Source organism: Trachemys scripta, chromosome 15 (genome assembly GCF_013100865.1).
Source record: "Trachemys scripta elegans isolate TJP31775 chromosome 15, CAS_Tse_1.0, whole genome shotgun sequence".
Classification (NCBI taxonomy): Eukaryota; Metazoa; Chordata; order Testudines; family Emydidae; genus Trachemys; species Trachemys scripta.
Genome location: NC_048312.1, coordinates 5,086,704 through 5,113,502, shown reverse-complemented (window position 1 = coordinate 5,113,502; position 26,799 = coordinate 5,086,704). Strand labels below are relative to the sequence as shown.

General features: G+C 42.7%; 1 protein-coding gene across 2 annotated transcripts in view; it reads left to right on the top strand.

The window, feature by feature from the left end:
* PTPN11 (protein tyrosine phosphatase non-receptor type 11) overlaps window positions 1-26,799 on the top strand; it is a 43,639-nt gene that overhangs the window by 8,855 nt on the left and 7,985 nt on the right. The window contains exons 3-14 of one of the 2 annotated variants that reach the window (XM_034790871.1): window positions 74-268; window positions 1,508-1,700; window positions 2,626-2,691; window positions 9,628-9,744; window positions 10,345-10,458; window positions 18,285-18,381; window positions 18,864-18,943; window positions 19,078-19,236; window positions 22,880-23,011; window positions 24,455-24,609; window positions 24,777-24,844; window positions 25,732-25,883. In XM_034790871.1, coding sequence (XP_034646762.1) covers window positions 74-268; window positions 1,508-1,700; window positions 2,626-2,691; window positions 9,628-9,744; window positions 10,345-10,458; window positions 18,285-18,381; window positions 18,864-18,943; window positions 19,078-19,236; window positions 22,880-23,011; window positions 24,455-24,609; window positions 24,777-24,844; window positions 25,732-25,883 — 1,528 coding nt within the window. The remainder of the gene's footprint in view (window positions 1-73; window positions 269-1,507; window positions 1,701-2,625; window positions 2,692-9,627; window positions 9,745-10,344; window positions 10,459-18,284; window positions 18,382-18,863; window positions 18,944-19,077; window positions 19,237-22,879; window positions 23,012-24,454; window positions 24,610-24,776; window positions 24,845-25,731; window positions 25,884-26,799) is intronic. The other variant, XM_034790872.1, reaches the window with a different exon arrangement.

The window sequence follows — 26,799 nt, the reverse complement described above, 5'->3', positions numbered from 1 at the left end:
GAAATTGGCGAACTTGTGTAAGTTGCCCTTTTCTTTTCTTTCTTTTCTTTTTTTTGGTGTAATAAACATTTAGGCGAAATGGAGCTGTCACGCACATCAAGATCCAGAACACAGGAGACTACTACGACTTGTATGGAGGAGAAAAATTTGCCACGTTGGCTGAGTTAGTCCAGTATTACATGGAACACCATGGGCAGCTCAAAGAAAAGAATGGAGACGTAATAGAGTTAAAATATCCACTGAATTGTGCTGATCCTACATCTGAAAGGTGAGAGAGAAAAATGAATATAGTGGTGAAAAATATGAAGGAGTCCATTCTCCTTTCCACGTATGCATGTAATTCCTATTAACCTTAAGGATTTGCCTTTACTCAGTGTAAGTAAGGGTGGCAGTACCTTACCTTGCAAGTAGTCCAACTGTTTTCTGTGGCACTACTTGCAAAATAAGCTATTACTCAACTTGAGTAAGGGTGGGAAAATCTGGACTGAAGAGGATAGGCCCTATACGTTGCAGTAACTAAAACAAAAACAAAGTAAACTACGCAACCCGCTTTCCGATCCTTCTTGGAAAATTTCATTGGTTGCAAAAGCTTCAAAGAATTATTTGTGTTACTGCAGTGACTTCAATATATATTTCAGAGCATATTTTTATCCTGGTAACGCTGTATTGTATGTGGGTTTAAGAAAACAAAAGTCAAATGCAAATACACAGATAGTTGAAACTGACATTTTTAACAAGACAGCACTGATCAGTAGGATCTCAGACTTTGTATACTTACTAAGGAAGTATAGCGAAGGAACTCTTCAGAAATGAATGTAGTTCTTTTTGGAAACTGGAATTAATTAGTCTTGACCCATTATTCAGCATTATGGCCAGTAGATGTCAGTTTATTCTCAGAAGTGAAAAGCAGGGAAAAATAATAGAACCACGCCATCATAAGGTCTGATAAAATTGTATCCATAGTGTCTAAGGAAAACTTTCTGTTAACATAAGAGCACTGAAATCATGCAAGTGCATAAAATAAACAATGGCAAAAAATACAAGAGAAATTTGAGGTATCTAATTGCAGTAACTGAAATTTTATTAGAACCCACTTCAGTTCTTGCTGACTTTTCTCTTGGGATTTCTTTCTTGTGATCTGTATAGATTTTTATTAAGCAATGGTGGCATTCTTCCAAGGTTTAAATGCATAAGAATTGAAGTATCTTAATCCATTTTCTGTGTATGCAAGTTCTGTTTTGAGAGTTGTTTTGTGCATAATGTTTTATTACTTCTGAAGTATTTCTGTATGTGCGAACACACGCCCTCTCAATTCATATTTTTTCTAAGTCTATACTTTGCTAGGTATTTGGGTACCTTTAGCAACACTTGTGGCCCTTGAGACCTCAGTTTAGTATGAACATTTTGGCTTGTTATAGATGTTTAAGCCAGGTGGGCCCAGTCATGGGTACAGTGAAGAGAAGGGCAACTATATTTATTTATTTATTTTATTTATTGTAAATTTAAGGTGGTTTCACGGGCACCTTTCTGGAAAAGAAGCTGAAAAGTTATTAACAGAAAAAGGAAAACATGGAAGCTTCCTTGTGCGAGAGAGTCAAAGCCACCCAGGAGACTTTGTTCTTTCAGTTCGGACAGGAGATGATAAAGGCGAGAGTAATGATGGGAAATCGAAAGTGACCCATGTCATGATTCGGTGCCAGGTACAACAAAGCTGGAACTTCTTGACTGTAAAGGCTTCCTTCCTGGTTTGCATGCTTATTCTGTCAGGAGAGGCATTACAGACTTCTCAGTACTGTTCAGTCCACTGATTTTGGTCAGACGGCGCTGTATGTACAGCATATTGTTTGTTTGCTCAAATTGACTTCTTTGCTAATTTCAAGAATTCTATTAGCATTTTCTTTTTTTCACTGAATCGTGCCATAGCATATCTATATTGCTGAGGAGCTTCTACGAGGTTTCTCTTCGATTGCATCAAGAGTCTGTCTCAAAGCCTCTGCTGATGTAGCCTTTCACATTCATGAATCTCTCTTAAGTTTGTTGCAGTCTTGTCTTACTACTTCTCTTTTTATATAATAGATCTCAGAATCCATTCAGGTGTGTGTGGGGGTTTGTAGCTGAACTATGGAGGCTGGTTATTTTGTCTTTTTCATAATGTCTTTCCATAATAACAAACAAAATACAATAAATATTTAATTCAGGGAAACCTTGTCCTACAGTTTAAACTTCAGGTAGGGTAGTTTGCCTTTACTAAAGAATGTGTTTAAACCATCTGATGCCAGGATTAATTCTTGATGGCTATTTTTATTCTGAAAACATTTTAATGTGTGCCTGAGTATTGGTGTTAAAGGGTCAAATGTGTTGAAAGTACTTTAATCCTTTTTAGAAAATACAGTTTTTGTAATACCTTTATTTGTCTTTTAAAAAAAAAAAAAAAAGCAAAAACAACCCTCCCCACATGCCTAGTATAGAGAAATCAGGAATTTGGGGTGGAAATGGTGCAACTGAGTGAGAGTGCCTGCTAGAGGTTTGTGTGTGTTTTTTTTTTTTTTTTTTTTTTTTTTTTTTGGCTGTGCATTCAGTAAATGCCGTCAAAATGTCAAGGTAATTTCCTGCCTTTATTTATAGAATCATAGAATCGTAGGACTGGAAGGGACCTCGAGAGGTCTTCTAGTCCAGTCTCCTGCACTCAAGGTAGGACTAAGTATTATCTAAACCATCCCTGCAGGGGTTTGTCAAACCTGCTCTTGAAAATCTCCAATGACAGAGATTCCACAACCTTCCTAGGCAATTTATTCCAGTGGTTAACCACCCTGACAGTTAGGAAGCTTTTCCTAATGTCCCACCTAAACCGCCCTTGCTGCAGTTTAAGCCCATTGCTTCTTGTACTATCCTCAGAGGTAAGGAGAACAATTTTTGTTCCTCCTTTTGAAACAATCTTTTATGTCCTTGAAAACTGTTCTCATGTCCCCTCTCAGTCTTCTCTTCTCAAGACTAAACAAACCCCATGTTTTCTAGACCTTTAATCATTTTTTGTTGCTCTTCTCTGGACTTTCTCCAATTTGTCCACATCTTTTCTGAAACGTGGAGCCCAGAACTGGACACACTATTTCCAGTTGAGGCTAATCAACGTGGAGTAGAGTGGAAGAATTACTTCTCATGTCTTGCTTACAACACCTCTGCTAATACATCCCAGAATGCTGTTTACTTTTTTTGCAACAGTGAGACACTGTTGATTCATATTTAACTTGTGATCCACTGTCCTCAGATCCCTTTCTGCAGTATTCCTTCCTAGGCAGTCATTTCCCATTTTATACGCGTGGAACTGATTGTTCCTTCCCAAGAGGAGTACTTTGCATTTGTCCTTATTGAATTTCATCCTGTTTACTTCAGACCATTTCCCCAGTTTGACCTGATAATTTTGAATTTTAATCCTCTCCTCCAAAGCACTTACAACCCCTCCCAGCTCGGTATCATCCGCAGACTTTATAAGTGTGTTCTCCAAGCAATTATCTAAATCATTGAGGAAGATATTGAACAGAACCAGACCCAGAACTGATCCCTGCGGAACCCCACTCATTATGCCCTTCCAGCATGACTGTGAACCACTGATAACTGCTCTCTGGGAATGATTTTCTAACCAGTTATGCACCCCCTTTATAGGAGCTCCATTTAGGTCAGTGATTCTCAACAATGGCTCTGGGGCCCACTTGGCGGCTGCGAGCAGGCTTCAGGGGATCTGCCAAAATAAACCAGAGAGCAGGAACAGCGTTAGACTTGCTGGGGCCCAGGGCAAAAAGCCGATGCCCAAGCCCCGCTGAGGGCTGGAGGCCAAAGCCAGAGCAACTTAGCTTCACGGGGTCCTCTGTGGTGTGGGGCTCTGGGGAATTGCCTTGCTTGCTACCCCCTAATGCCAACTCTGGCTTTTAATCTACTGGATATGCAGAAAAACAGTTGTTGTGGCACAGGTGGGCTGTAGAATTTTTTAGCAGGGCGGGGATGGCCTCCGAAAGAAAAAGATTGAGAACCCCTGATCTAGGTTGTATTTCCCTGGTTTGTTTATGAGAACGTCATGTGAGACAGTATCAAAAGCCTTACTGAAGTCAAAATATACCACATCTACTAGTTTCCCCCCATCCACAAGGCTTATTACCCTGCCAAAGAAATCTATTAAGTTGGTTTGACCTGATATTTTTCTTGACAAATCCATGCTGACTATTAGGCCTTGTCTACACTACGAGAGTAGTTCGATTTTACTTAAATCGAATATTTGGAATCGATATTGCAAAGTCGAACGTGTGTGTCCACACTAAGGACAGTAATTCGACTTTGTGAGTCCACACTAACGGGGAAAGCGTCGACATTGGAAGCGGTGCACTGAGGGCAGCTATCCCACAGTTCCCGGAGTCCCCGCCGCCCATTGGAATTCTGGGTGGAGCCGCAAATGCCTTCTGGGTAAAAAAAAAAGGGGCCAGGGTGCTTTTGGGTAACTGTCGTCATCCGTCCATCACTCCCGCCCTCCCTCCCTCCCTGAAAGCGCCGGCGGGAAATCATTTCGCGCACTTTTCAAGTCATTGACAGCGCGGACGCCACAGCACTGTGAGCATGGAGCCCACTGCAACCATCGCTGCAGTTGTGGCCGCTCTCAACGCGTCGCAGCTTATCATACAGGTTGCCCTGAGGCAGATGCAGAAAAGTCAGGCGAGGAGGCTACGTCAACGCGGTGATGACCTGAAGTCTGAGAGTAGCACAGACCTCTCAGAAAGCAGGGGACCCAGCGCCGAGGACATCACGGTGGCAATGGGTCATGTTGATGCTGTGAAACGGCGATTCTGGGCACGGGAAACAAGCACTGAGTGGTGGGACCGCATAGTGCTGCAGGTCTGGGATGAATCACAGTGGCTGCGAAACTTCCGCATGCGGAAGGGAACTTTCCTTGAACTTTGTGAGTTGCTGTCCCCTGCCCTGAAGCGCAATGACACCCGGATGCGACCAGCCCTGACTGTCCAGAAGCGAGTGGCCATAGCCCTCTGGAAGCTTGCAACGCCTGACAGCTACCGGTCAGTCGCGAGCCAGTTTGGGGTGGGCAAATCTACCGTGGGGGTTGTTGTGATGCAAGTAGCCAAGGCAATCGTTGATGTACTGCTGCCAAAGGTAGTGACCCTGGGAAACTTGGAGGCGATCATAGATGGCTTCGCAGCGATGGGATTCCCAAACTGCGGTGGGGCTATAGATGGAACTCACATCCCTATCCTGGCACCGGACCACCAGGCCAGCCAGTACATTAACAGAAAGGGCTACTTTTCCATGGTGCTGCAAGCACTGGTGGACCACAGGGGACGTTTTACCAACATCAATGTCGGATGGCCGGGCAAGGTTCATGACGCTCGTGTTTTCAGGAACTCTGGTCTGTTTAGACGGCTGCAGCAAGGTATTTACTTCCCGGACCACAAAATAACTGTTGGGGATGTGGAGATGCCTATAGTCATCCTCGGGGACCCAGCCTACCCGCTAATGCCCTGGCTCATGAAGCCCTATACAGGTGCCCTGGACACTGAAAAAGAACTCTTCAACTACCGGCTGAGCAAGTGCAGAATGGTGGTGGAGTGTGCTTTTGGACGTCTCAAGGGGAGATGGAGAAGCTTACTGACTCGCTGTGATCTCAGCGAAACCAATATCCCCATTGTTATAGCAGCTTGCTGTGTGCTCCACAATCTCTGTGAGAGCAAGGGGGAGACCTTTATGGCGGGGTGGGAGGTTGAGGAAATTAGCCTGGCTGCTGATTACTCACAGCCAGACAGCCGGGCGATTAGAAGAGACCAGCGGGAAGCGCTGTGCATCCGGGAGGCTTTGAAAGCAAAGTTCCTGAGTGAGCAGGGTAACCTGTGACTTTCTAATTTTGTGTACAGAGAAGCCTTCACCCCACTTCCAACACACGTTTCAAAATAAAAATAGTTCTACTTTGTTAAAGCACACCGTTTTCTTTAATACTGTTTTCGCGGGAATTTTTTAAAACTGGGACGCAGACTGTGGTGCGGAGCGGGTGTAGTGTAGTCGCGCGAATGCAGCTTCTAAACTCAAGGACTGACAGGCTCCGCTGCGGTGGGATGGTTCTTTCAACGGAGCCTGTCACCCCTCCTGATACGGACTGTGTGTATGGGGGGTCTATGTGAGTTTGTGGCAGGGGTGGGACGGTTACAGATCCCCTGCTGTGTGGCTCTGTGATCCTGCCTAAGGACCGCCGCTTAAGATCTCTAACTGCCCTCCCCTGACACAAAGTCACAGAGCAACCCACCCCCCACCACATAACATGAAAAGAACCTCCCAGACTAACCAGGGTAAGTAGTCACTGCATCACTGCACTATGTATGTGCCCTGCTGCTGTGCCTGCCCCCTACTATGTACCCTGCCAAAGGTGACTGTCCTGTCCAATTACCAACCCCCTTTCCCCCCCCTCCTCCAAAAGAACATGATGGAAACAGTAGTTAACAGAAACATATTTTTTATTATCAACTACACATGGGACTGGGAAGTGAAACTTGGACGGGGGCTTGTGTCAGGCGGGAAGGAAAGAACTTGTCAAACTTTGGGGAATGAGAGCCTTCTGCTGCTCGAGCTCTCTGCAGGGGTGGAGTGAGAGTTAGCAGGGACTCTGCCGCCTCTCCTTCTGTGCACTTTGGGTGAAGGGAGTATGGGACTTGGTGGCGGGGGAGGGCGGTTAGAGATGGACTGCAGCGGGGCTCTGTCCTCCTGCCTCCGTTCCTGCAGAACATCCACAAGGCGCCGGAGCGTGTCCGTTTGCTCCCTCAGTAGTCCAAGCAGGGTTTGAGTCGCCTGCTGGTCTTCCTGACGCCACCTCTCCTCCCGATCCATGTTGGCTTGGTGCATTTGGGACAAGTTCTCCCGCCACTGGGTCTGCTGTGCTGCCTGGGCTCGGGAGCAGGCTATAAGCTCTGAGAACATGTCCTCCCGTGTCCTCTTCTTCTTATGCCTAATCCTCCCTAGCCTCTGGGAGTGTGATGACAGGCTAGGTTGTGAGACAGTCGCAGATGGGGCTGTGGGAATGGGAAAAAGGGAGTGAATTCCTCAGAAAGATAAATGTAGTTGTGAACAAAGAACATAGTCTTTCTCTGTGAACAGGACCATGCACAGCACCTATCACATGCGCACTCAGCACAAGGTCGAATTCTCGGCCTTCGCATTCAGTGTCTGGGGTTTTGCAGAGCACTTTTGAGAACCCTGTCAGGACAACGGAATTGCTCTTGCACGCAGACATGGTAAGCCGTAGATTCGTGGCAGCTTAAAACTTTAATATTAGCAATGGCCTCATTTCACATTGAAATCAATGTCGGTCCCTGCTGCCAGCAATCCGGCAAGCAGGAAGTCTGCTCCTGTCCCACACCCTCGCGGCTGTCCCCGGGAACGATCCCTTTCGGCTGACCCTCTCCCGCCTCCACCGCGTGGCTGCAAACCAGCGGTTACAGTTCTGTAAAGGAACGGTAAAGCAGTCCCAACACTAACATTCCCCTACCTCATTCAAAGCAGGTCATCATGAGCGACATCACCCTCATGAGGATCTCTGAGAGCGACAGACAGAGAATGCTCCGGGAAAGCCTTCAAAGACCAGGGCCGTATGCCGCCATGCTGTGCCAAGCAATGATTCCAGAGTACTTGCTAGTCTCGTGGCGCGGCAACGTGTCCTACTACGGAGGACCCAATAAGGCCGCTCTCCCCAAGAACCTAATGCAGCGGATTTCAAATTACCTGCAGGAGAGCTTCCTTGAGATGTCCCAGGAGGATTTCTGCTCCATCCCCGGACATATAGACCGCATCTTACTGTAGCTGCAGTAGCAGGGACTAAACAGTAGAGCGGCTTGGGCAGGACAATCATGCAAAACCGGACATTGCTAGATTTTTTTCAAATAGTTGCACTGCCCATGACTGAACCGTTAAGTTAATCAAACTAATCATGAGAAACCCATTTTTTAAATTGTTAATAATCATGTTCTGTTACAAATAAATATTTAGATGTTTACAACACTTACTGGATGATCCTTCACCAGATTCTGTGTCCGGGGTAACGGCTGGGGAGGGTTGGTAGGGGATCTCTGTAAGGGTGATGAAGAGATCCTGGCTGTCGGGGAAATCAGCGTTGTGAGCGCTGTCGACTGCCTCGTCCTCCTCATCTCCTTCCTCATCTTCCCCGTCCGCTAACATGTCCGAGGATCCGGCCGTGGACACTATCCCATCCTCAGAGTCCACAGTCAGTGGTGGGGTAGTGGTGGCGGCCGCACCGAGGATGGAATGCAGTGCCTCGTAGAAACGGGATGTCTGGGGATGGGATCCGGAGCGTCCGTTTGCCTCTTTGGTCTTCTGGTAGCCTTGCCTCAGCTCCTTGATTTTCACGCGGCACTGCGTTACATCCCGGCTGTATCCTCTCTCTGCCATGTCTTTAGAGATCTTCTCATAGATCTTTGCATTCCGTCTTTTGGATCGCAGCTCGGAAAGCACGGACTCATCGCCCCACACAGCGATGAGATCCAAGACTTCCCGATCAGTCCATGCTGGGGCCCTCTTTCTATTCTGAGATTGCACTGCCATCAGTGCTGGAGAGCTCTGCATCGTTGCCAGTGCTGCTGAGCTCGCCACGATGTCCAGACAGGAAATGAGATTCAAACTGGCCAGACAGGAAAAGGAATTCAAATTCAAATTTTCCCGGGGCTTTTCCTGTGTGGCAGTTCAGAACATCCGAGCTCTTACTGCTGTCCAGAGCGTCAACAGAGTGGTGCACTGTGGGATAGCTCCTGGAGCTATTAGCGTCGATTTCCATCCACACCTAGCCTAATTCGACATGGCCATGTCGAATTTAGCGCTACTCCCCTCATCGGGGAGGAGTACAGAAGTCGAATTAAAGAGACCTCTATGTCGAACTAAATACCTTCGCGGTGTGGACGGGTGCAGGGTTAATTCGATGTAACGGCGCTAACTTCGACATAAACGCCTAGTGTAGACCAGGCCTTACCTAGAAGATAATAAGGTGATAAATGTCTGCAGCTCCTTATGTACATTTATCTTTATATATATTAGCCATTTTAACACATTTAATTATTTGAGTTTATGAAAGTTTGGGAAATAAATTTGTTAAGAGTTCTCCATGCCCTCAATCTGTTGCTAACCTCATAAATGCTAATGGTAGATGAGATAGTAATTATATTGCTGACTTGCTTTTTAAACAAGGACTACAGTACAAATACCTGTGTTCCAGGACCCAGTGTTAGATTCTGTTGTGCTTTTGTTTTGATTTATTCACAAATTCACGTCTGAGTCTCTGATGGTATCCCTCAAGTATTCTACTTGGGGTGAGTATCAGATAGGGACACTGTTATCCTTAACATTAAAATGTTCTAATTAGAAATGTATTACAACTTTTCCGTGGAATATGACTGTAGTAAATCATCTTTTATCATTTCAGTATGGAATGGCAGGGGATAGTTAAATAGGTTTTTAAGTACTCATTTAAGGGATCTTGTGATTGGTTGAACATTCTAAAGAGGTAATTAATGCAGACTTTATTTTGATTATTGTGTACATTGCTATGAATGAGCACATTTTGAATATCTTTCTTGGAAGGAGCTGAAATACGATGTTGGCGGAGGGGAGAAATTTGACTCTCTAACAGATCTAGTGGAACATTATAAGAAGAACCCCATGGTAGAAACTTTGGGCACAGTACTACAGCTTAAACAGGTGAGCTTAGTAAATGCTAGAACTTGGATCATAAACATTAATTAACTTCAGGACATAGAGGTGGGAATGGTGGTGGTGGTGGGGGGAGCTCAACCTTTTTCTTACATTCTGTAAAGTGTTGAAAGACAGACATTCATTCTGCGTTAAAACCAAAAGTGAATTTACCATCCTCTTTTACAACAGCATCTTAATCTTTCAGGTCCAATGATTGGATTTAAGCTGCTATAGTTATTTTTAGCCATCTATAAAGGACCTAATTGTCCATTTCTGGTGCATCTAGAACTCCCCTTGGCTTCATTGAGAGTTCTGGGTCTACAAGGATTTTAAAATCCTGTCAAAAAGAGAGGAGGAGAGGAAGCTTAATGCACTGAAACTGGAACCATGAAACTGTGTGACGACCACCCCATGAATCTGATTTAAAAAAAAAAAAAAAAAGGGTGGGGTGGGGTGGGGCTTCAAAATCTGGAGTGAACCCTGGGTCCTAAAACTCTGCGTGGTACCTACATACAATATGTTTAATACAGGAGATCTGTGTAAACTAGCTTTATCCTGTTCTGTTTGCTGTGCTGTGGTTTAATATAAAATATCTTTCTTGATTAGCCCCTGAATACAACCCGTATTAATGCTGCAGAGATTGAAAGCCGGGTGCGAGAACTAAGCAAGCTAGCAGAGACCACAGATAAAGTCAAGCAAGGCTTCTGGGAAGAATTTGAGGTAATTTAAATGTTTCAAATGTAAAGCAGGTGTGTCTCAGTGATAGAACTATAATTTTACCACAATTTCCCAGCTGCTTAGGGCCCTTTGCCCCTCAAATCTTTATTCTTGCTCCCCACTCCTGTGCCAGACATTGCAACTTCTCCAGTTTGCCAGTTCCTCTCATGCGTCGGCCAAAGATGAGTGCTTGAAAGGTGTGCCTTTTCTTTTAACCCTGAGCACTGGCTCCCACCCCGTTTTGAGCTGATATTGTGCTGGGCTTAGGAAGACATTGCTTAACAGGAACGGCTGGGATTTTGGCACCAACTCATGTTGTCTTTCAGTGGGAATTCTTGTAGGCGCTCCTGAAAGTCCCAGAGACAATAATTTTGCATTTCTCTAATTCTTCTTATGAGAGGATTTCAAATTACTTTACAAAAAAAATTAAGCCTTGTGACATCCCAGTGTGGTAGGTGATTTTTTTTTCTGATGGATAGAAAGAGGCAGAGGTACTATAGTTTCAGTGGCAGAACCCAGGAGTCCTGATGACCAGTTCCCCACTCTAGCCACTAGATGACACTCCCTTCCTTACAAGTGAAGTACAAACAAGTTTGGTATTAGATGGCTGGTTAGCAACTGCACTGGACATAATAGTCAAAATAGTGACTTTTGTTTATGCTTTTATAGGATTTGACTGTGATTTTTTTCAGAGGAGCCTATGGGAGATAGGTGCCCAACTCTTATTGAAATTTGATAGGTTTTGGGCATCTGAGGCCTGGTCTATACTAGGAAATGAGGTCAGTTTAACTACGTTGGTCAGGGGTGTGAAAAATCCCTGAGCAGCATAGTTAAGCCGACCTAAGTTCCATGTAGATAGCGCTAGGTTGACAGAAGAATTTTTCCATCGATTTAGCTAGTGCCTCTCAGGGAGGTGAATTACATATGCCGACAGGAGACCCCCCTCCCATTGGAGTAGGTGGTGTCTATGCTGTGCCACTGTAGCGTTTTGTAGACAAGCTCTAACTCTACGCAAATATTTGATTTGCAAGAAGCTGGGAAGTGAATCTACCCTGCACTAGCTTGCCATGGTCTAGTTGTCTGTGTGGACTCTGCTGGCCTGTATTAATAGTTGCACTTTAATCTACTCCCATTTCAAAGAGGACTAGATCAGACTGTTGATGTATGTCAGCAGGGACAGCTAGTCTGCGGCTGGCTAGTGTAGGGTAGATTCACATCCCATATTGCTGTAAGCTAATTGTTCATGTTGACAAGCCTTTTGGTTCTTTTTTTGAAAATCCCTGCTTTTCTCTTCTGCAATAACTGCACTTTGCATGGAAAAAATTGAATGCAGTTGTTCCCCAAGAAAACTCTCTGCTTAAATTGCCAGTTAATTTGAAAAGATTATTTAAAACCATACTTGATGGCAATAGAAAGTTTCCAGTGGTTTAGACTGAAGACTGCATTGTTTTTACAATTACATGGTGTTAGCCAATACATATATGTTAGGCGTAGGGCATACCATATTAATATTGTATTACGTCCATCATGTGGGCAGTTAACTGAATTGTATTATGTCCACTTTGCTCACTTATGTCAAGAGATGTATATCCCACAACACTCTGCAAAACAAAATGTAGCTTTTGGCATTAGCAAATATAAAGCCTGTCAAAGGCAAGATATATTTGTTCTATGTCCTAATACAGGTACCTTCACAGGCAACTGGTTTAAAATATGGTATCCCAAGTAGAGATAGGGAAAGATATAGAACAACAAATTAAAGAACTGGTACAAACTGGGTTGGATCTTAGATGACCTATAAAGTGCTTTCTAATTTGTAAGCAATTGTGTTATAAATATAAGAGGGTTTAGGGGTATATTTTGAAGCACACTTACTGTGTAAGGTGACCTGAACAGCGCTGTAAGAAACTGCTTCCCAGAAAGATTGGTATTGTATTAACTCTTTTTTTTTTCTTTCTATACTGTTCTGCTATTGATTTCAAGTATAAATTGGTTATATTTGTCTAGTCAAGCAATCGACTATGCATTTTGAGCAACAATGGTCTTGTAAAAATAGAATCCAGGATAAACTTTCACATAACTCAGCTTGCTAGAAATTTCAGGAGAATCCACAAATGTGAGTGTAAAGTTTTTGCTTAAGCAGTTATATGCAGTAGAACAAAATCTCGTACCTGAATTTATGCCCAGTAAATACTAGTAAACATTTCCAGCATAGCATGTTGCTTTTTCAGTGTTCCTTTTGGTGGTAATAAGAAATGGATGTGTGAATAGTGATATGGCTGCAAATGGGGAAAAGAATCCATTTCAAAGCTGGCCCATTCAGTTTTTTATATTATACCCTTTTAAACTGAGGGGAAAGAAATAAGCAATTTAGCAAACAAAAGTCGCCAAGTGTTAGTGTGCCGATCATGGCAGGATCGTGAGGGATAACTGGTCAAACACACTCACTGCAGTACAAATCTTCCTCCCCAGCTATTTATATAAAACACTCTCTCGTCCTTGAATTCATTGCTTCTTTGACACTCACATTTTGGGAATGCTAAAATAAAACTACTGCAGAGAGGGACCCTTTGAGCCATTTTCCAGGTTAATTTTTAATAGTGTTGGAATGACAGCTGTATAATCTGTATGCTTTGCTTAGGAATTTATTATTATTTTGTTTGGGTGCAACCCCTCCATCTGGAGCTACCATTACCATCATCTTACCAGAAAGAGAGTAAGGGGGACATCTCTTCCCCTCCATACAATAGTGTATGTACCTTCTACATTTTTAATAGCATCTGGTGCTGGTTTCTTCCTTTAAAACAAAACAAAACAGCCTATTGATTTGAGAGTGATTCTCTGTACGTAAATTACCAGTTTCAACAGTATTCCCCATTTCCCCCGCTCAAACAGAAGAAATGTTAAGTACAACCACTGTATACCGTATCCCAAACCATAGTGAGATATTCCTGGCTCCGAAACTTTCTCTACCAACTGGAGCGATTCAGGAACAAAGAGGAAAAGAGTGAAGATGATAGCCGCTTCTAAAGGCCCTGGTGTAAATATAGTGAAATGGTTCCGGTAAAACAGGTTTATATTGAAGAACTTCCTTAACGGATTCTGGAATATATATTGTACCACCAGCAGATGGAGACAGGAAATCAAGGAATGTGATGTCAACTTCTTTTATAAAGAGGCCGGTTCCAGCTGCATAATACTGTTTGAGAAACTTCTTGAACACTGTTGGGGTTTGAGAGTGGGTGGGGAGAGTAACTACCGTTTGTTAGATAATGAGGATATATTTGCAAATGCATTCACTAGCTGAATAAAATCCTCATGATGATTATTCAGCCAGCTGGGCTTCATGGGAGAATTAAACAAATGAAAAGCACAAAGGAGCGTCACTAGCTGAGGTAGGAAATTGCTCTCTACCAACATGAGAGTGAAACAAACAGTTTATTGGTCTTGATCAGACAAAGACCAGAGGAAGAAGGAAACAGAGTTTCTGGTCACCATTCTGTCAGAGTTGAGTGTCTCCTCTTCCCACAAATTCTCTGCCCTCTGCGGTCAGAAAAGGGACTGTCAATCGAATTATCTCAGCTGATCACTGTAATGAGGGAAGGTGGAGAGAGAGGATGCAGCCTTGGATAAGTAGGGCTCAGGAGATATAAGGGTCTGTGTATCAAACTAGCATCCATTGGCTTTCATACAGAACAGGCAAATATGCTCCACGTAGCTAATGGCACAAAGTAGGCAAACAGCCACATTCTGCTCTAGCTAAACTTTCCATGTGGATGTGACCAAGAAACCGTGGTCAGTGGTATACTTCAATAGCTGTCATATCGTGGCATTTAAACTGTTACATGTGACAGCTACATGACTTGGTTTGAACCCACAATAAATTGGCTTTTCAATCTGGCTGAAGAACAAAAACATGTGTTGCAGTTAGCATCCTCTCCTGGGGACTCTGAGTTTACCCTTCTGGTACTCAGACTTCACTAGCAAAGGTCCCAAAGCTCTTCTTGATTTCCACCCCCCACTCTCGCCCGCCCCCGTTGTAGTTGGTGCTGGCTGATGAAATGATTTTGGTGGTGGGATTATGTGGATTAATGTCTAGCTGCCCAGGAATGGAAGAGACTGGTTTTCGCCCTGTGTGCCAATATTGGTGCAGGAGGGATAAGCATTCCCATACAGTGTCCTTCTGAATATATTGTAGACTCATCTATGAAACCACAGAGCTGGCACTGTTAATGTACCTCTTGTTTCTCCTGGCCTGGCCTGAGATGATTTGTGGCCTGGTGGAGTACTGGAAGAGAAACTCATAATGTAGCTGATTCATTGTGGCTGGCCCTTGGAGAAATGGGGCAGATAAATGCTCTGACTTTCCTGAATACATATATTCACTGGGAAGCCAAAAACTTATGAAAGGGGAAAAAGTTATAAAAACAGAAAATCTTTATTGTGAGCTATTTTATTGTGAGCTTCTTCCTTTCACCGTCACTGCCTTTTGGAAATTGCTGTAGTAATCCTAAAGGTCTCTTTATAATGTCATATGGTGGTCTCTGAAACGAAACCATCTCATAAAATGTTAATGTTGCTGTTTAATTCAGCTCTGACAGCCATTGGTTGTCTATCTCTGTGAAAGACTCCAGGATGTCCATGAAACTCTGCATGTCCCATTTATGGTCTTACTACCCAGATAGTGCTTATAAATTACTTTCTCTTTAAGTATATTTAAGGATGTAATCCCTCTTTTCCTGTGAACTACTGGATAGAGATGTTGGCAGGATTCCTTATTCTTTTGCTTCTGAAAAAAGGCTTTTTGGTGAGTTTAGTGCTTGGATGGTATAGTGAATTGAGAACCTTCATTTATTATTGCAACCAGATTTATTATTGCACTATGTACAACTTTAATGGGCTAGCTACAAGTCAGTGCTGCTTATGGGTCTCTCCTCAGGGATGCACAGAGCAATAATAATGAATTGCGTGAAGCAAGGACATGTTTGTAGTCTTTCCCGTTTGAATCCCATGCTTAAAGAACCCGGGGGCAAACTTTGCTTGCAGATTATAAAATGGACACAGTTAAATGTGCAGTTATGGTAGCATCAAAGTGCTAATTATACACAAGGTGTTCAGTGTAATTGGTTTATTCAAGCACCTGAAGAATCTTGCAGTATGCCAGGCACATGTTATCAGCTGAAGTGAACCTTCTGTAGAACTTTGCACCATAAATGATGACTACTATTACTACTTTGTACTAATACAGCATCTTCTGTTCTTGGCACTTTGCAAACATTAAGACTCTCAACTCCCCTATAGAGATCTTATCTTGATTTGGCTGGGGAAACTGAAGGGCAGAGAGGCTCAGTGACTTGTTCAAGATAGCACAGGAGTTTTGTGCTGGAGTGGGGAATTGAATCCAGGTTTCCCAACTCCTAGGCTAGTACTGTAACCCCGGGACCATCCTTCTGCTCACTTGAGCTATGTCACCATTTTTTCCATCCGTAAAAAGGGATTAATAATACTTGCCTCCCTTCAGAGAGTTACCTCAAGGCTTCCTTAAGGTTAACCATATATAGCACTTTTCATGCAAAAGCGTAAGTCCTGTTACTGCTCTGGGTACTAATTTTGCTCTCTGGTCCTATTGTAGCACATATCTGCCGTGATTATTTTTATTCTAGTGTGGCATGCATTGAGATGAGAGAATGGTTTGTAACAAGACTGTAATATCCTTTATTTTCAGGATGTTTCTTCTTATCACTTTCCGGTTTTCATCTAGAGTTGCGTATAGAGGTTCTTTGTTAGTTTTTTCTCTTAACACTCGCTCCTAGTCTTCCCTCGTTATTTAGGATTTGCCTGGCTGTTGCTTACAAGAATCCACTCCTCTTCTTGAAAGCTTGTGTTGTGGCAATGCAATATAATCTCTGGCAGCTTGTTTCTGGGACTTCCTAGCAACATAGCTACATACTGGTAGTGCTGGAAGTGAAGGAAGAAAGCCAAATAAGGCCCGAAGGAATCCAGTTCAGGTAGAGAAGTCCAGACCACAAAGTGCCACACTGTCTTTATAGAGTGCTCAAATGGTTACCAAAGTTAATTGTTGTTTACAGTGTGGTTGTAGCTGTGTTGGTCTCAGGATATTGGAGGGACAAGGTCGGTGAGGTAATATCTGAAGAAGAGGTCTGTGTAGCTCGAAAGCTTGTCTTTTCACCAATGGAAGTGGAGCCAATAAAAAATAATACGTCACCCACTTTGTGTCTCTAATAGTTAATTATTAGCAGCATTAAAAGTAGTACCAGGCTGCTAAGCAGACTTTCTCTCCTCCCTTGAACTCAGCAGCTGGGAGAAATATAAGCAAGTATCTTTATGTTTAGTTTAAAATCTTACAAGGAGGGTTCAGACCAACCCCCAATGATCTGTGGCTCTGTTCTTCAGACCTACTTGGCAGAAACTCTGCTTGGCTTCTTTTCTTCTCCTCATCCTCCTCCCCTCGCCCTTTCTCCTTGAAGACCTCCTCTCCTTAATCCACCCTGTTTAATTTCCTTCTTAATGTAGGCAGCTACTCTAGCAAAAATCTAGTATCGTCTGGGCAAAATGCTCCATTCCTTTTTCACGTCATTGAGGGGGTGGGGTCTCTTTTGGTTGCTTTGATGGTATTGGCACTTCTCCTTCAAAGCAGTGTGAACATTGATTGGTTCTCCCAACTCTCTCGGAGGCAGTAGGGATTGCCCCTTACTTCTCAAGATGGAGAGAGATGCTAAAAGACTTTCTCTGTGTCCCCCATTGAGCCCATATCAGAGACTGGGTTAGAATTTGCTGCTCCTTGGGTCCCATTTCTCTGCTCAGTCCCCTAGACCACGTTTCCTACTCTTGGGTGAGTCACTGCCTAGGAAACAATAACTAGCTGAGGACTTTAAGTTGAGATTCCCGGATTCTCTTCCGGGCTTTGCCAGTGTCTGTGACTTTGGGCAAGCCCCTTTAAATCGTTCTCTGCCTAGTCTTTCCGTCTGCATAACTATGTCACTGGTATGTTATGAAGCCACTTGGAAAAGCATTTGCGACTCTGGTTAAACCGCTTGGAAAATCCCAGCCCAGCTTCTTGCTTCATATGATGATACAAGTCTTTGAGGATGCTTTGGGATTAAACTTAATTGTTTAAATGCGGAGTGGCCACATATGGGCAGACTCCATCAGTCCTGAATTCTTTGTAACGTGTTACTACTAAATAGTGGATTTTAGGAATTCGACTTGAGGTGATCATGTTTTAATGCTTGCCAGAAGGCTTAACGCTTGGAGGATCTGGCCCACAGTTCAGTGTGTTCACGTTCAGGCTTTTGCTTTCATTTTGCAGTTGGCTTGTTTGGGTTTCCTTCAGACTGCCAAACTTCTGCATTTAAAAAAAACAACAACAAATTTTATGCCAGGTTTATGTAACCAAATATTGTTTCTGAATATAAAGTTCCGTAGGAAGTTGAATTTAAAAAAGACCAACCTGTATATGCAGATATCTGCCTCAACGCAATAGAATGGAAACTTACTGATGCAATGGTTACTTGACTTACAAAAGTTTGGATTCCAGACATAAGCTTTTGCCTTCAAAGTCGTCACATATTATGTCTAGTAACTCTGCTGTTTTGAATTTCCTAATTCAGTGTGTTTAACCCTTTGAACCAACCTTATCAAACCAACCTGAATGCTGACGCATGAGATTTCATTTTTCTAATGCTGTCTAGTATGATAGTCAAATGTCAGATTTTTCTCGCGAGCCACCACTGTGTGCATTCTGTCTCATCATTCCCAATGTGGTGCAAGTTTTAGTAAAACCAGTTGTTTGTGCCCTTTTCATCTAGACTTTACAACAGCAAGAATGCAAACTTCTATATAGTCGTAAAGAGGGTCAACGGCAAGAAAGCAAAAACAAAAATAGATACAAAAACATTTTACCTTGTAAGTAGTATTCACTTTTTTTTTTTCTTGTTTCACTGTTAACATTGGGCTGGTACACTCACGGATCCTTTCACTGGGAAGCTAATAATTATTGGCCAGTAGTACAGTGCTGTTCTATTAAAACACCAGCAAGCTAAACTATTGCTCAGTGATCAGCACTAGTGCTCAGTAAGTTTAAGAGGATTAATTTGTGCTGTAGGGGTGCAGGACAGAATAATTATATATACCTTTTATATATCTCATATTCAGATTAATTGCAAATATGAAGCACTGACTAAATAATTGTCCTAGGGAGCAGGGAGAGAGGAAAGGTTGAGTCATCTGGCCATTTTCTTAGCTATTAGAAATGGTAAGTAGTCAAGTACATGCGAAACTTGGCCTTCATGTAGTTTGTTTGGTACTAAGGAACCAATTATAAGTTGACGAGTTAGCAATCACAGAATGCAGCAGTTTAACATGCTGTTTACTTATCCTTCCTCTAGTTGACCATACCAGAGTTGTTCTACATGACGGAGATCCAAATGAACCCGTTTCAGATTATATCAATGCTAATATTATTATGGTAAGTGTGTTATTGCCTCCTTCAATCTGTCACTGGCACAGAGCATAGCATGCTTGCTATTGTATTCCCTCCTAAAAACAAATTAAAGTAATTTTACAATCACATCATTCATTGATATTTGTTTTGATCTCTAGCCTGAATTTGAAACTAAGTGCAACAATTCAAAGCCAAAAAAAAGTTACATTGCTACTCAAGGCTGCCTACAGAACACAGTGAATGACTTCTGGAGAATGGTATTCCAGGAGAACTCTCGTGTTATCGTTATGACAACAAAAGAAGTCGAAAGAGGAAAGGTAAAATGGAACCTCAGGCGGGCCCCACTAAAAGTTATTAAGTTTCAATACAAGTAAGGACTAACCAGACTTCAGGCACGTTGACTTACAAGCTTAAAAATGGTGATCTGGTGCAGCTACAACTCCCATTGGAGACCTGGGCCCTGATCTGTAAGTTGCAGAGTGTCCTCTCCTCTCACTGATAGCAATTGGAATCAAGGGCACACTCATCTCACAGGATCAGGCTCTTGTTTAATAAAGGCTGACTAAGTTACAGCTGCCTTACATGAATTTACTTACTGCAAAATTACTTAAGGGGAGGGAACAGTGAAGGAACTGGTGCAGCCAGGCTGGCACACTGCACACTTTAAGGGAGTTAATGACGTGTGCTTGAAACTAAAATATTGCTGTTTATTGGTATCAAACCCAAACTCTGTTAGTTGCAAAGCCTTTGTGGATTCTATTTGTATAAGCAGTTTGGGGGAGATGGGGGGGAGAAGGCGGTTATTACTATGAAAATAAACTTCTTGGAGTGCACCACTCGTTAACTGGAAATTTCAACAGCGTTAAGTGAAATTTTCTGCCATGCATTCATGCTAGCCTGAATAGCATTTATGAGACTACCAGAATGTGTTTCTCTTCGTCCTTCTTTATTTTCACTACTTTCCAGACTTGGGATTGATAAAACTCTTTGGGCTTGTACAATGAGCTAGTCGTTTGGATTGTAACTGCACCCAGATGAGACTCCCCAAAGCAGCAGTGATTTAGCATGTTTATTTCTAACATAATGTTTTCTGCCTCCAAATGCCGTCTGCGAACCATGTTCTGCATGAGCACATGTGCTCACTCAACCCTAGTGAGCTGTGAGTTTCTAGTGAACTGCTCTGGCAAGACCAGCACGTTTATTACTTTGAAAGAGAGAACTTTTACAGTTGTGTATCCCAGAACCTCGGCTTGTTCCTTTAAATGCAGAGAGATCTCGTTTGTTCCCCCTCCTGCCATCTGGGGCTGTTACTCTGTTTCAGGATCCTAAACTTGTCGAGTGGGTGGGTGGATGAGGGGAGCAGAAGAAAGAGAAATGGCTCACAAATCTTGGTGGAGTGGCAACAATAGTACTCCATTGCTTGTGTGCAGCCTGGTTTTCTCTCTCAGTAGTCCTTTGCCTGGGGTTTTTGCAAACACTTTTGCTGATGGTCTGTACTTGTTCTCTTAGTTTCTTTGCCTTTTCTGTGTTCTTTCCTCTATCTCTTTGTGAATATGATACTTGGTGTTTGAATCTTATACATCATGTCTTCAGTAAAAAGAAAATTATCCTTCCACTCAGTATGAGGAGGGCCTGGAAAAAGGCTGAGTAGGAAGACGGCTAGTGCTCTGTTATGTAACAAATAATTGACAATGTTTTTTCATTTGCGTGACCATATGTAATAAGGAATTTTAACAATCTTCGTACAGAAGCTGGATATTTGTAGCTTTTGTTGGCATTTTCCCCCACCTTAAAGTCTCCAGCCTGCCATCAGCAGGGCGGTGAGTTAGTGACTGGTTTTGACTTCTGAGTTGTTTAAAATCCTGCCTGCCCTTAATTAAAAAAACAAAAACAAACCGAGACCTCTCCCTGGCTGGCTTGATGATGTGTGACAGGTTCCCTCTGTTCAGAGTGCAGTGAAGAAAGACCAGCTGGTTCATTGGGAGGAGCTGTGCTTTGGCTTCCTCACTCTTGGAACAAAATGAAGAGATTTTGGGTGGTTTCAAAGGAGTCACGCTTCAGAGCACTCTCAGGATCCTATAACTTCTGTGATGTTTGATCAAGTGGGCCAGGCTCATCTTGACTTTCAGTTTTTGATCTATGTTTTTTGTAAAGGATTGCTAGATGTTGCTGATGCTCTAGCAATAGCCGTTTTGCTTGTTCCACCAGTCAACACTTCTGCTGCACATTCCCCAAGTTTCTTGGCACTTCTCTCTAAATTGTGCCAGTCTGCTCTCCACACTAATGACATAGCCCTTTAAAATGATTCAGTAATCAGAGCGTTAAAGTACTGCATCATGTGCCAAGTGATTTTGAGATATGCTTCAGCCTTTTCTCTTCAGTAGACCCTGATTGCTGGCCTGGTTGGATATGAAAGCTTTTACACCCCAGGCCAAGGTGCTTTTTGATCTGCAGGAGGTAGAGGGAAGCATCTTTCCCAGAGAGGATGACTTTAGGAACAGTTTGCTTCAGGCAGTAGGGGATCCTGAAACTGTCTCAGATCTATCTAGGACTCTTAAGACTGCAAAATATGCAGTAGGCGAAGCAAACTAAAGTACATCATTATGAATTAAAATAATTCTCTCTCTCAATAATTGTCTCCACCTTGTTTCTCTCAAATTAAAATAATGCAGTCTTGGAAGGGATCCACTGAGCTGATGTACAATGCGTCCCCATTCCCATACTGACGACTCTTTAATATTACACATTACCGTTGAGACTCTTTATGCCAACAGATGCTTCCTTGTTCAATATCCTGCATTAAAACTGCAAATTGTTATCTCTGTCTACTTAAATACAAGATGTGGGTTTCAGTGCAGCTTGTGCTTTTTGCAGAAAATACAAACAAACAAAAGCTTAGATCCAAAGCATCCTGGCAAATGCGTATGCGTACATCCCTCATCTAGCATAATATCTTCTCATGTTGGCAGCAAGATCCTTTCCTCTGTTGTGTTTTCTATCTGCTGTTGAGTTTTGGCAGTGAAATTATTGACCTTCAGATGCACATTTATGGGGAAGTTGTTCTCTACAGTAATCTGTGGGTGGTCTGCATTTGATATTGCTAGAAAATCTGTCTATGTATCTACTACAGATTGTTCATTCTTTCAGTACATGGACTAGGCTTGCATTCTTAGATACAATGATTCTTGAGAACCTAGCTATTCCCTATTACTGTTTTCACTTGGTTCTGGAGGACTTGCTCCTTGTTATATGGAATACATCATCACAGACTATAGAATAGTCTTCCAAGGGAAGTGGAGCACTCTGAACCAGGCTTAAATAGCAACAGACAGCGTTCTGCACCCTATGGAGAACAATTCCTCATTTCTTGATGGATGACCCGAAGAGCCCAGTGAACCTTCTGTGCTCTGATTTCTAGATGAGGTGAAGGGCAAACTTCTTGCAAGATGCTTCTATACTAAAAATGGCCAGTTTCTTTGACTTCTATTTATAGCTTTAAATATTAGGTTTTAGAGCTACCTTTGAGATTAATGCATTCCTCTTGAAGTTCTTCATGTATTAAAACTACTTCTGAGGTGAGTGTGTCATGCTTCTAGGCTTTCCTCTTTGCTGTCACTGTGATGTGGGTTTTGTTTTTGTTTTTGTTTTGTAATCCGCTGAAGCTAACAACATCAGGAACGCTGCTGGAAAGCAAATCCCCCCCCTCCCCCCCAATCTATCCTTATTGTCTTGGACCCTCCGAGCTTCCTTGCATTCTCTTTTCTCCCCCATCTTGCACAGGAAAAAGAAATATCCACCTTGAATGGACATTGGGTCAGACAGGCAAACCTAGCTTTGCCTGTTAAGCTAGTCTTAGCCAATCTGCACCATGCTAGTAACTGTGTGAACTGGGTATTTATATAGACCATGAAATCAGATAGTAATTACTTTTTTTTTTTTTTTTTTTCTTCTGTCTTCCAGAGTAAGTGTGTCAAATACTGGCCTGATGAATACGCATTAAAGGAATACGGGGTTATGCGTGTTAGGAATGTTAAGGAAAGTGCAGCTCATGACTATACGCTAAGAGAACTGAAACTTTCTAAAGTTGGTCAGGTAAGTATGTCAGTAGCTTTTCTTTTTTTCCTTTTGGTTAGTCCTTTAGAGTTTCTAACAAATCTTCATCTTTCAATTTAGGCTGCAAAAAATAATTGATGAAAGGACTAAACCTTCTATTGGCCACAAAGAGAGTCCAGGAACAGGCTTTTAGTTTTAATAAATTAAGTCCTGTCCTCCACTTTGAGGCTCAAGTTCTAAGTCAAGGAATTTGGTCTCTTGAGCTTGGGATAATGTCTTTATTTTCCATATTCTTGTAGCCATTATTTAAGCACTTCAGCAGAGAACGTGTCTCTGTAGATTTATTGGGAGACCTGAAGTTAAGGTGGTCTTGCCCTTAAGTGCAAACCAAACCATCCTTCAATCTATTTAGATGCTCACATGTGCCCCTTCACTATAATATCTGAGTGCCTTGCATCACCTTCATTCTTAAGGTACCTATGTAATGACTGTTGTTAGTCTGCTCCTTATGTGGGAGCCTCCCTGTTCGCCAGTACCAGAGCAATTCACTACTGCCATGTTGCCAGGTTTAATTGTTTTACTGTTTTATTTTTCTTCTTTATTCCGCAGTATGCAAAAGTATGCTAAGTTTGAGTATATAGCACAGGGTCACTGCCCTAAAGAGCTTAGTCTGTGACAGAAGGAGCTGCATACCGATGGGGTGGCAGCGAGCGAGGAGATAGCCTTGGTTACTGTATGTGGTTACTCAGCACAGGCATGTGCATGGCATGCTTGACTTGTATATGAATGAAAAGGAAACGGATTCTACTTGAAGGTGTTAGAAGTGACTCTCAAAGGAGGGGTTTGAATGATGGGAGGGTATTAGGTTGTCAAACCAGTTCCTGCAGACCATTCTGTGTGCAGGCGAGCGTGTGCCAAAAGGTGCAAAAACAGCTCAGGGATAAAGCAAACAAGCCGGTTGCTTAGGCTGATGACACTGGCAGAGTGAGACCACGAACGGTGGGTGCCAGTGGGAGGAGAGCACAACGTGGTAAGAGACTAAGACCCTGATTCAACAAGTAGGAAAACACGCAGATCATCCCACTGAAGTCAGGTTAGGGTCTAGGTCAGGGATAGAGTCATGCAACATCCTGAAGATGAGGACAAGAAGCTAGAGATTGATGCAATAGAGAAGCAGGGAGCCATGAAGGGATTCAAGGAAGCAGATGGCATGGTCAGATTGCCAGGCCAGAAAGAACTGTCTTGGAGGCTGTGTTCATTTGGAGTGGAAGGGAGCAGTGTGGGTGTTGGGGAGGTTAGAGAGAAGGTTACTGTAATCAAGAGGAATGCATGGCCTTTTTAGTTTTTGATGGTGTTAAGAAGGCCGTTGTGTGTTCCTTTTTTAAACCAAGTCTGATTCATCCTGAGTAAATGGACACTTTTGGTTGGGTTTCTCTGGATATATTTAATTTTTTCACATGTATGTTGGTGGCTCTCTTTCAGGGGAACACTGAGAGAACAGTCTGGCAATATCACTTCAGAACCTGGCCTGATCATGGAGTACCCAGTGATCCTGGCGGTGTCCTGGACTTCTTAGAGGAGGTCCACCACAAGCAGGAAAGCATCGCTGATTCAGGACCTGTTGTGGTGCATTGCAGGTACAATAATGCAACTTATCTCCTAGCTTCTGCAATAAGCTGCTTCTTGATAATACCGTCTGGAAGTCCAGTACGTCTTTATATTGGACACTTATTTAGGTTGGCTACTCTGACGTTATTGCCTATTCAGAAAGGAAACCATAATCACGTCTTTTTTTTTTTTACAGTGCTGGGATTGGACGAACAGGAACTTTTATTGTGATTGATATTCTTATTGACATAATCCGAGAAAAAGGTAGGTCCCCAGTTTAGTTTCTTCACAAGTGCTGTGAAAGTGCCTTCACATGTGATCTGTGAGAAGGAGACAATTGGTGAAGATCAGGAAGACGTTGCAAAGTGTATGTTTGTGCCTGGCAGAAATCACATCCTTTAAGATGTGCTCCCATTGACTTCAAAGGGAGTCATATGGCCAAAGCCCGGAATGAGGATTTTGCATCTCATCTACAGTGATTTTTGTAAATTCCATATTTTTTGCTAGCCTACCAGCTTTTTGCCAACACCTTTATTCTGCGACTATCCATTTGTACCTACCATTTGCCATCTTTGCTGTCCAAAGCATTTTAGTGATCTTGGTTTCCTATTTGCAAGGGCAAGTTGTGAAGTCCTCTAAAATTATAGTGGACAGACAATGCCATGTTACTATCCTTTATATAACTCAACATAAATTTAACACTAGACTGATATAAGGTCTTTCCTGGTCAGAAGACTGCTCATCACTTGTCTCCTTTCTCAGCTATGGTGGGGTGGACTTTTTTTCTTTAAGTTCCAAGTATTCCACTTCTACCTTAGTGCCTCTGTATTATGATGAACCTTTTCAGCTGAAGACTGGATGTGACTTCATTTGGAGTGTAATTAGGGTAATGCAAAGTGATGGTTCTTTCGTCCTCCAGAACAGCTTGGCATCTTGTCTTTACAGTACTGCAAGTTTATGTACAAATGGCTAAGCAAGAGTCTCAAACTCAAATTTCCACACCAAATCATTATGACAGTAGTCCCAAATGTGCTATGTGTTTTACATTCACAAGGGAAAACAGAGTCTCTGTCCCAAAGAGTTGACAGTCCAAAAAAAAAAAAAAAGAGCATGTGTTACACTGCTGCACTAACACTGGTGGTCTCTTCTAGGCGTGGACTGTGATATTGATGTTCCAAAGACTATTCAGATGGTGAGATCGCAGCGGTCAGGGATGGTTCAAACAGAAGCGCAGTACAGATTTATTTACATGGCAGTACAGCACTACATTGAAACGCTACAGCGTAGAATTGAAGAGGAGCAGGTACGTTGGTCCCAAACCTACCACGGTCTTTGTGCAGTGATGCCGATTAGGAGCTTGCGGCGATGATGGGAATGAGCAGAATTGTCCTGTTGCTGTCTGACTTTTTGAGGCATATCTACTGTATGTTGACTGTATACAAAATGAAAAGGCTTCTTCTATTACACTATTCGTTCAAAGAGCTTTACTATCTATTTCAAGTCACTATCTTAAAAGACTTATTGAAACTGAAGGATTTAGATAATTCTAAAGCAGTAAGAACACTTACCGGTAGTTTTTCAGCCATCTAGGAGGGGGAGAAGATTCCTCCATCACCATTCCTACCTACAGTATTTTCATGGAAGGTGCAACAAGGTCTGAGGCCCAGACCTGCATTCCTAGTGCATTCAGAACTCCCATTAACTTCACTGATCAGGTTAGGATGTGGAAGGAATGAAAAGTAAGACTCTCAGTCTTAATAAAGAAGACTCCCTTATGCTTCATTGTGCATAACGTGGATTTCAGGAGTTATTTCAAGTCTCTCCATTAAATCTCTGTTTGAAGTGTAGTAATTGTATTCGATCAGCAGTCACGGCAACACCTGTTTTGGAAGTCTAACATTTTAAGTGTTTAATGATTAAAAGGTGATTATGTTGGGCTTAGTTTAAGTCTTTGGAAAGAAATCCTTTTAAACAATGGAGCCAATGTTATTGCAGCATAATAGCCAAGGAAGAGAGAGCATTTGGAGCAGAGACCACTCGTAACAAGGTAGAGTGACTGCATTGGAATGCGTGTTGGTTAGCTCAGGATTAGTTCAAGTGGAATCATGGAGATATTCCTTGCTCCGGAAAGCTCCAGCAGCCCCCAAATGCCTTTGCAGATTGTTTATATTGCGCTGTGATGGAGAAAGGGTTTGTTCTTTTTCTGTCCTTTTCTTCCT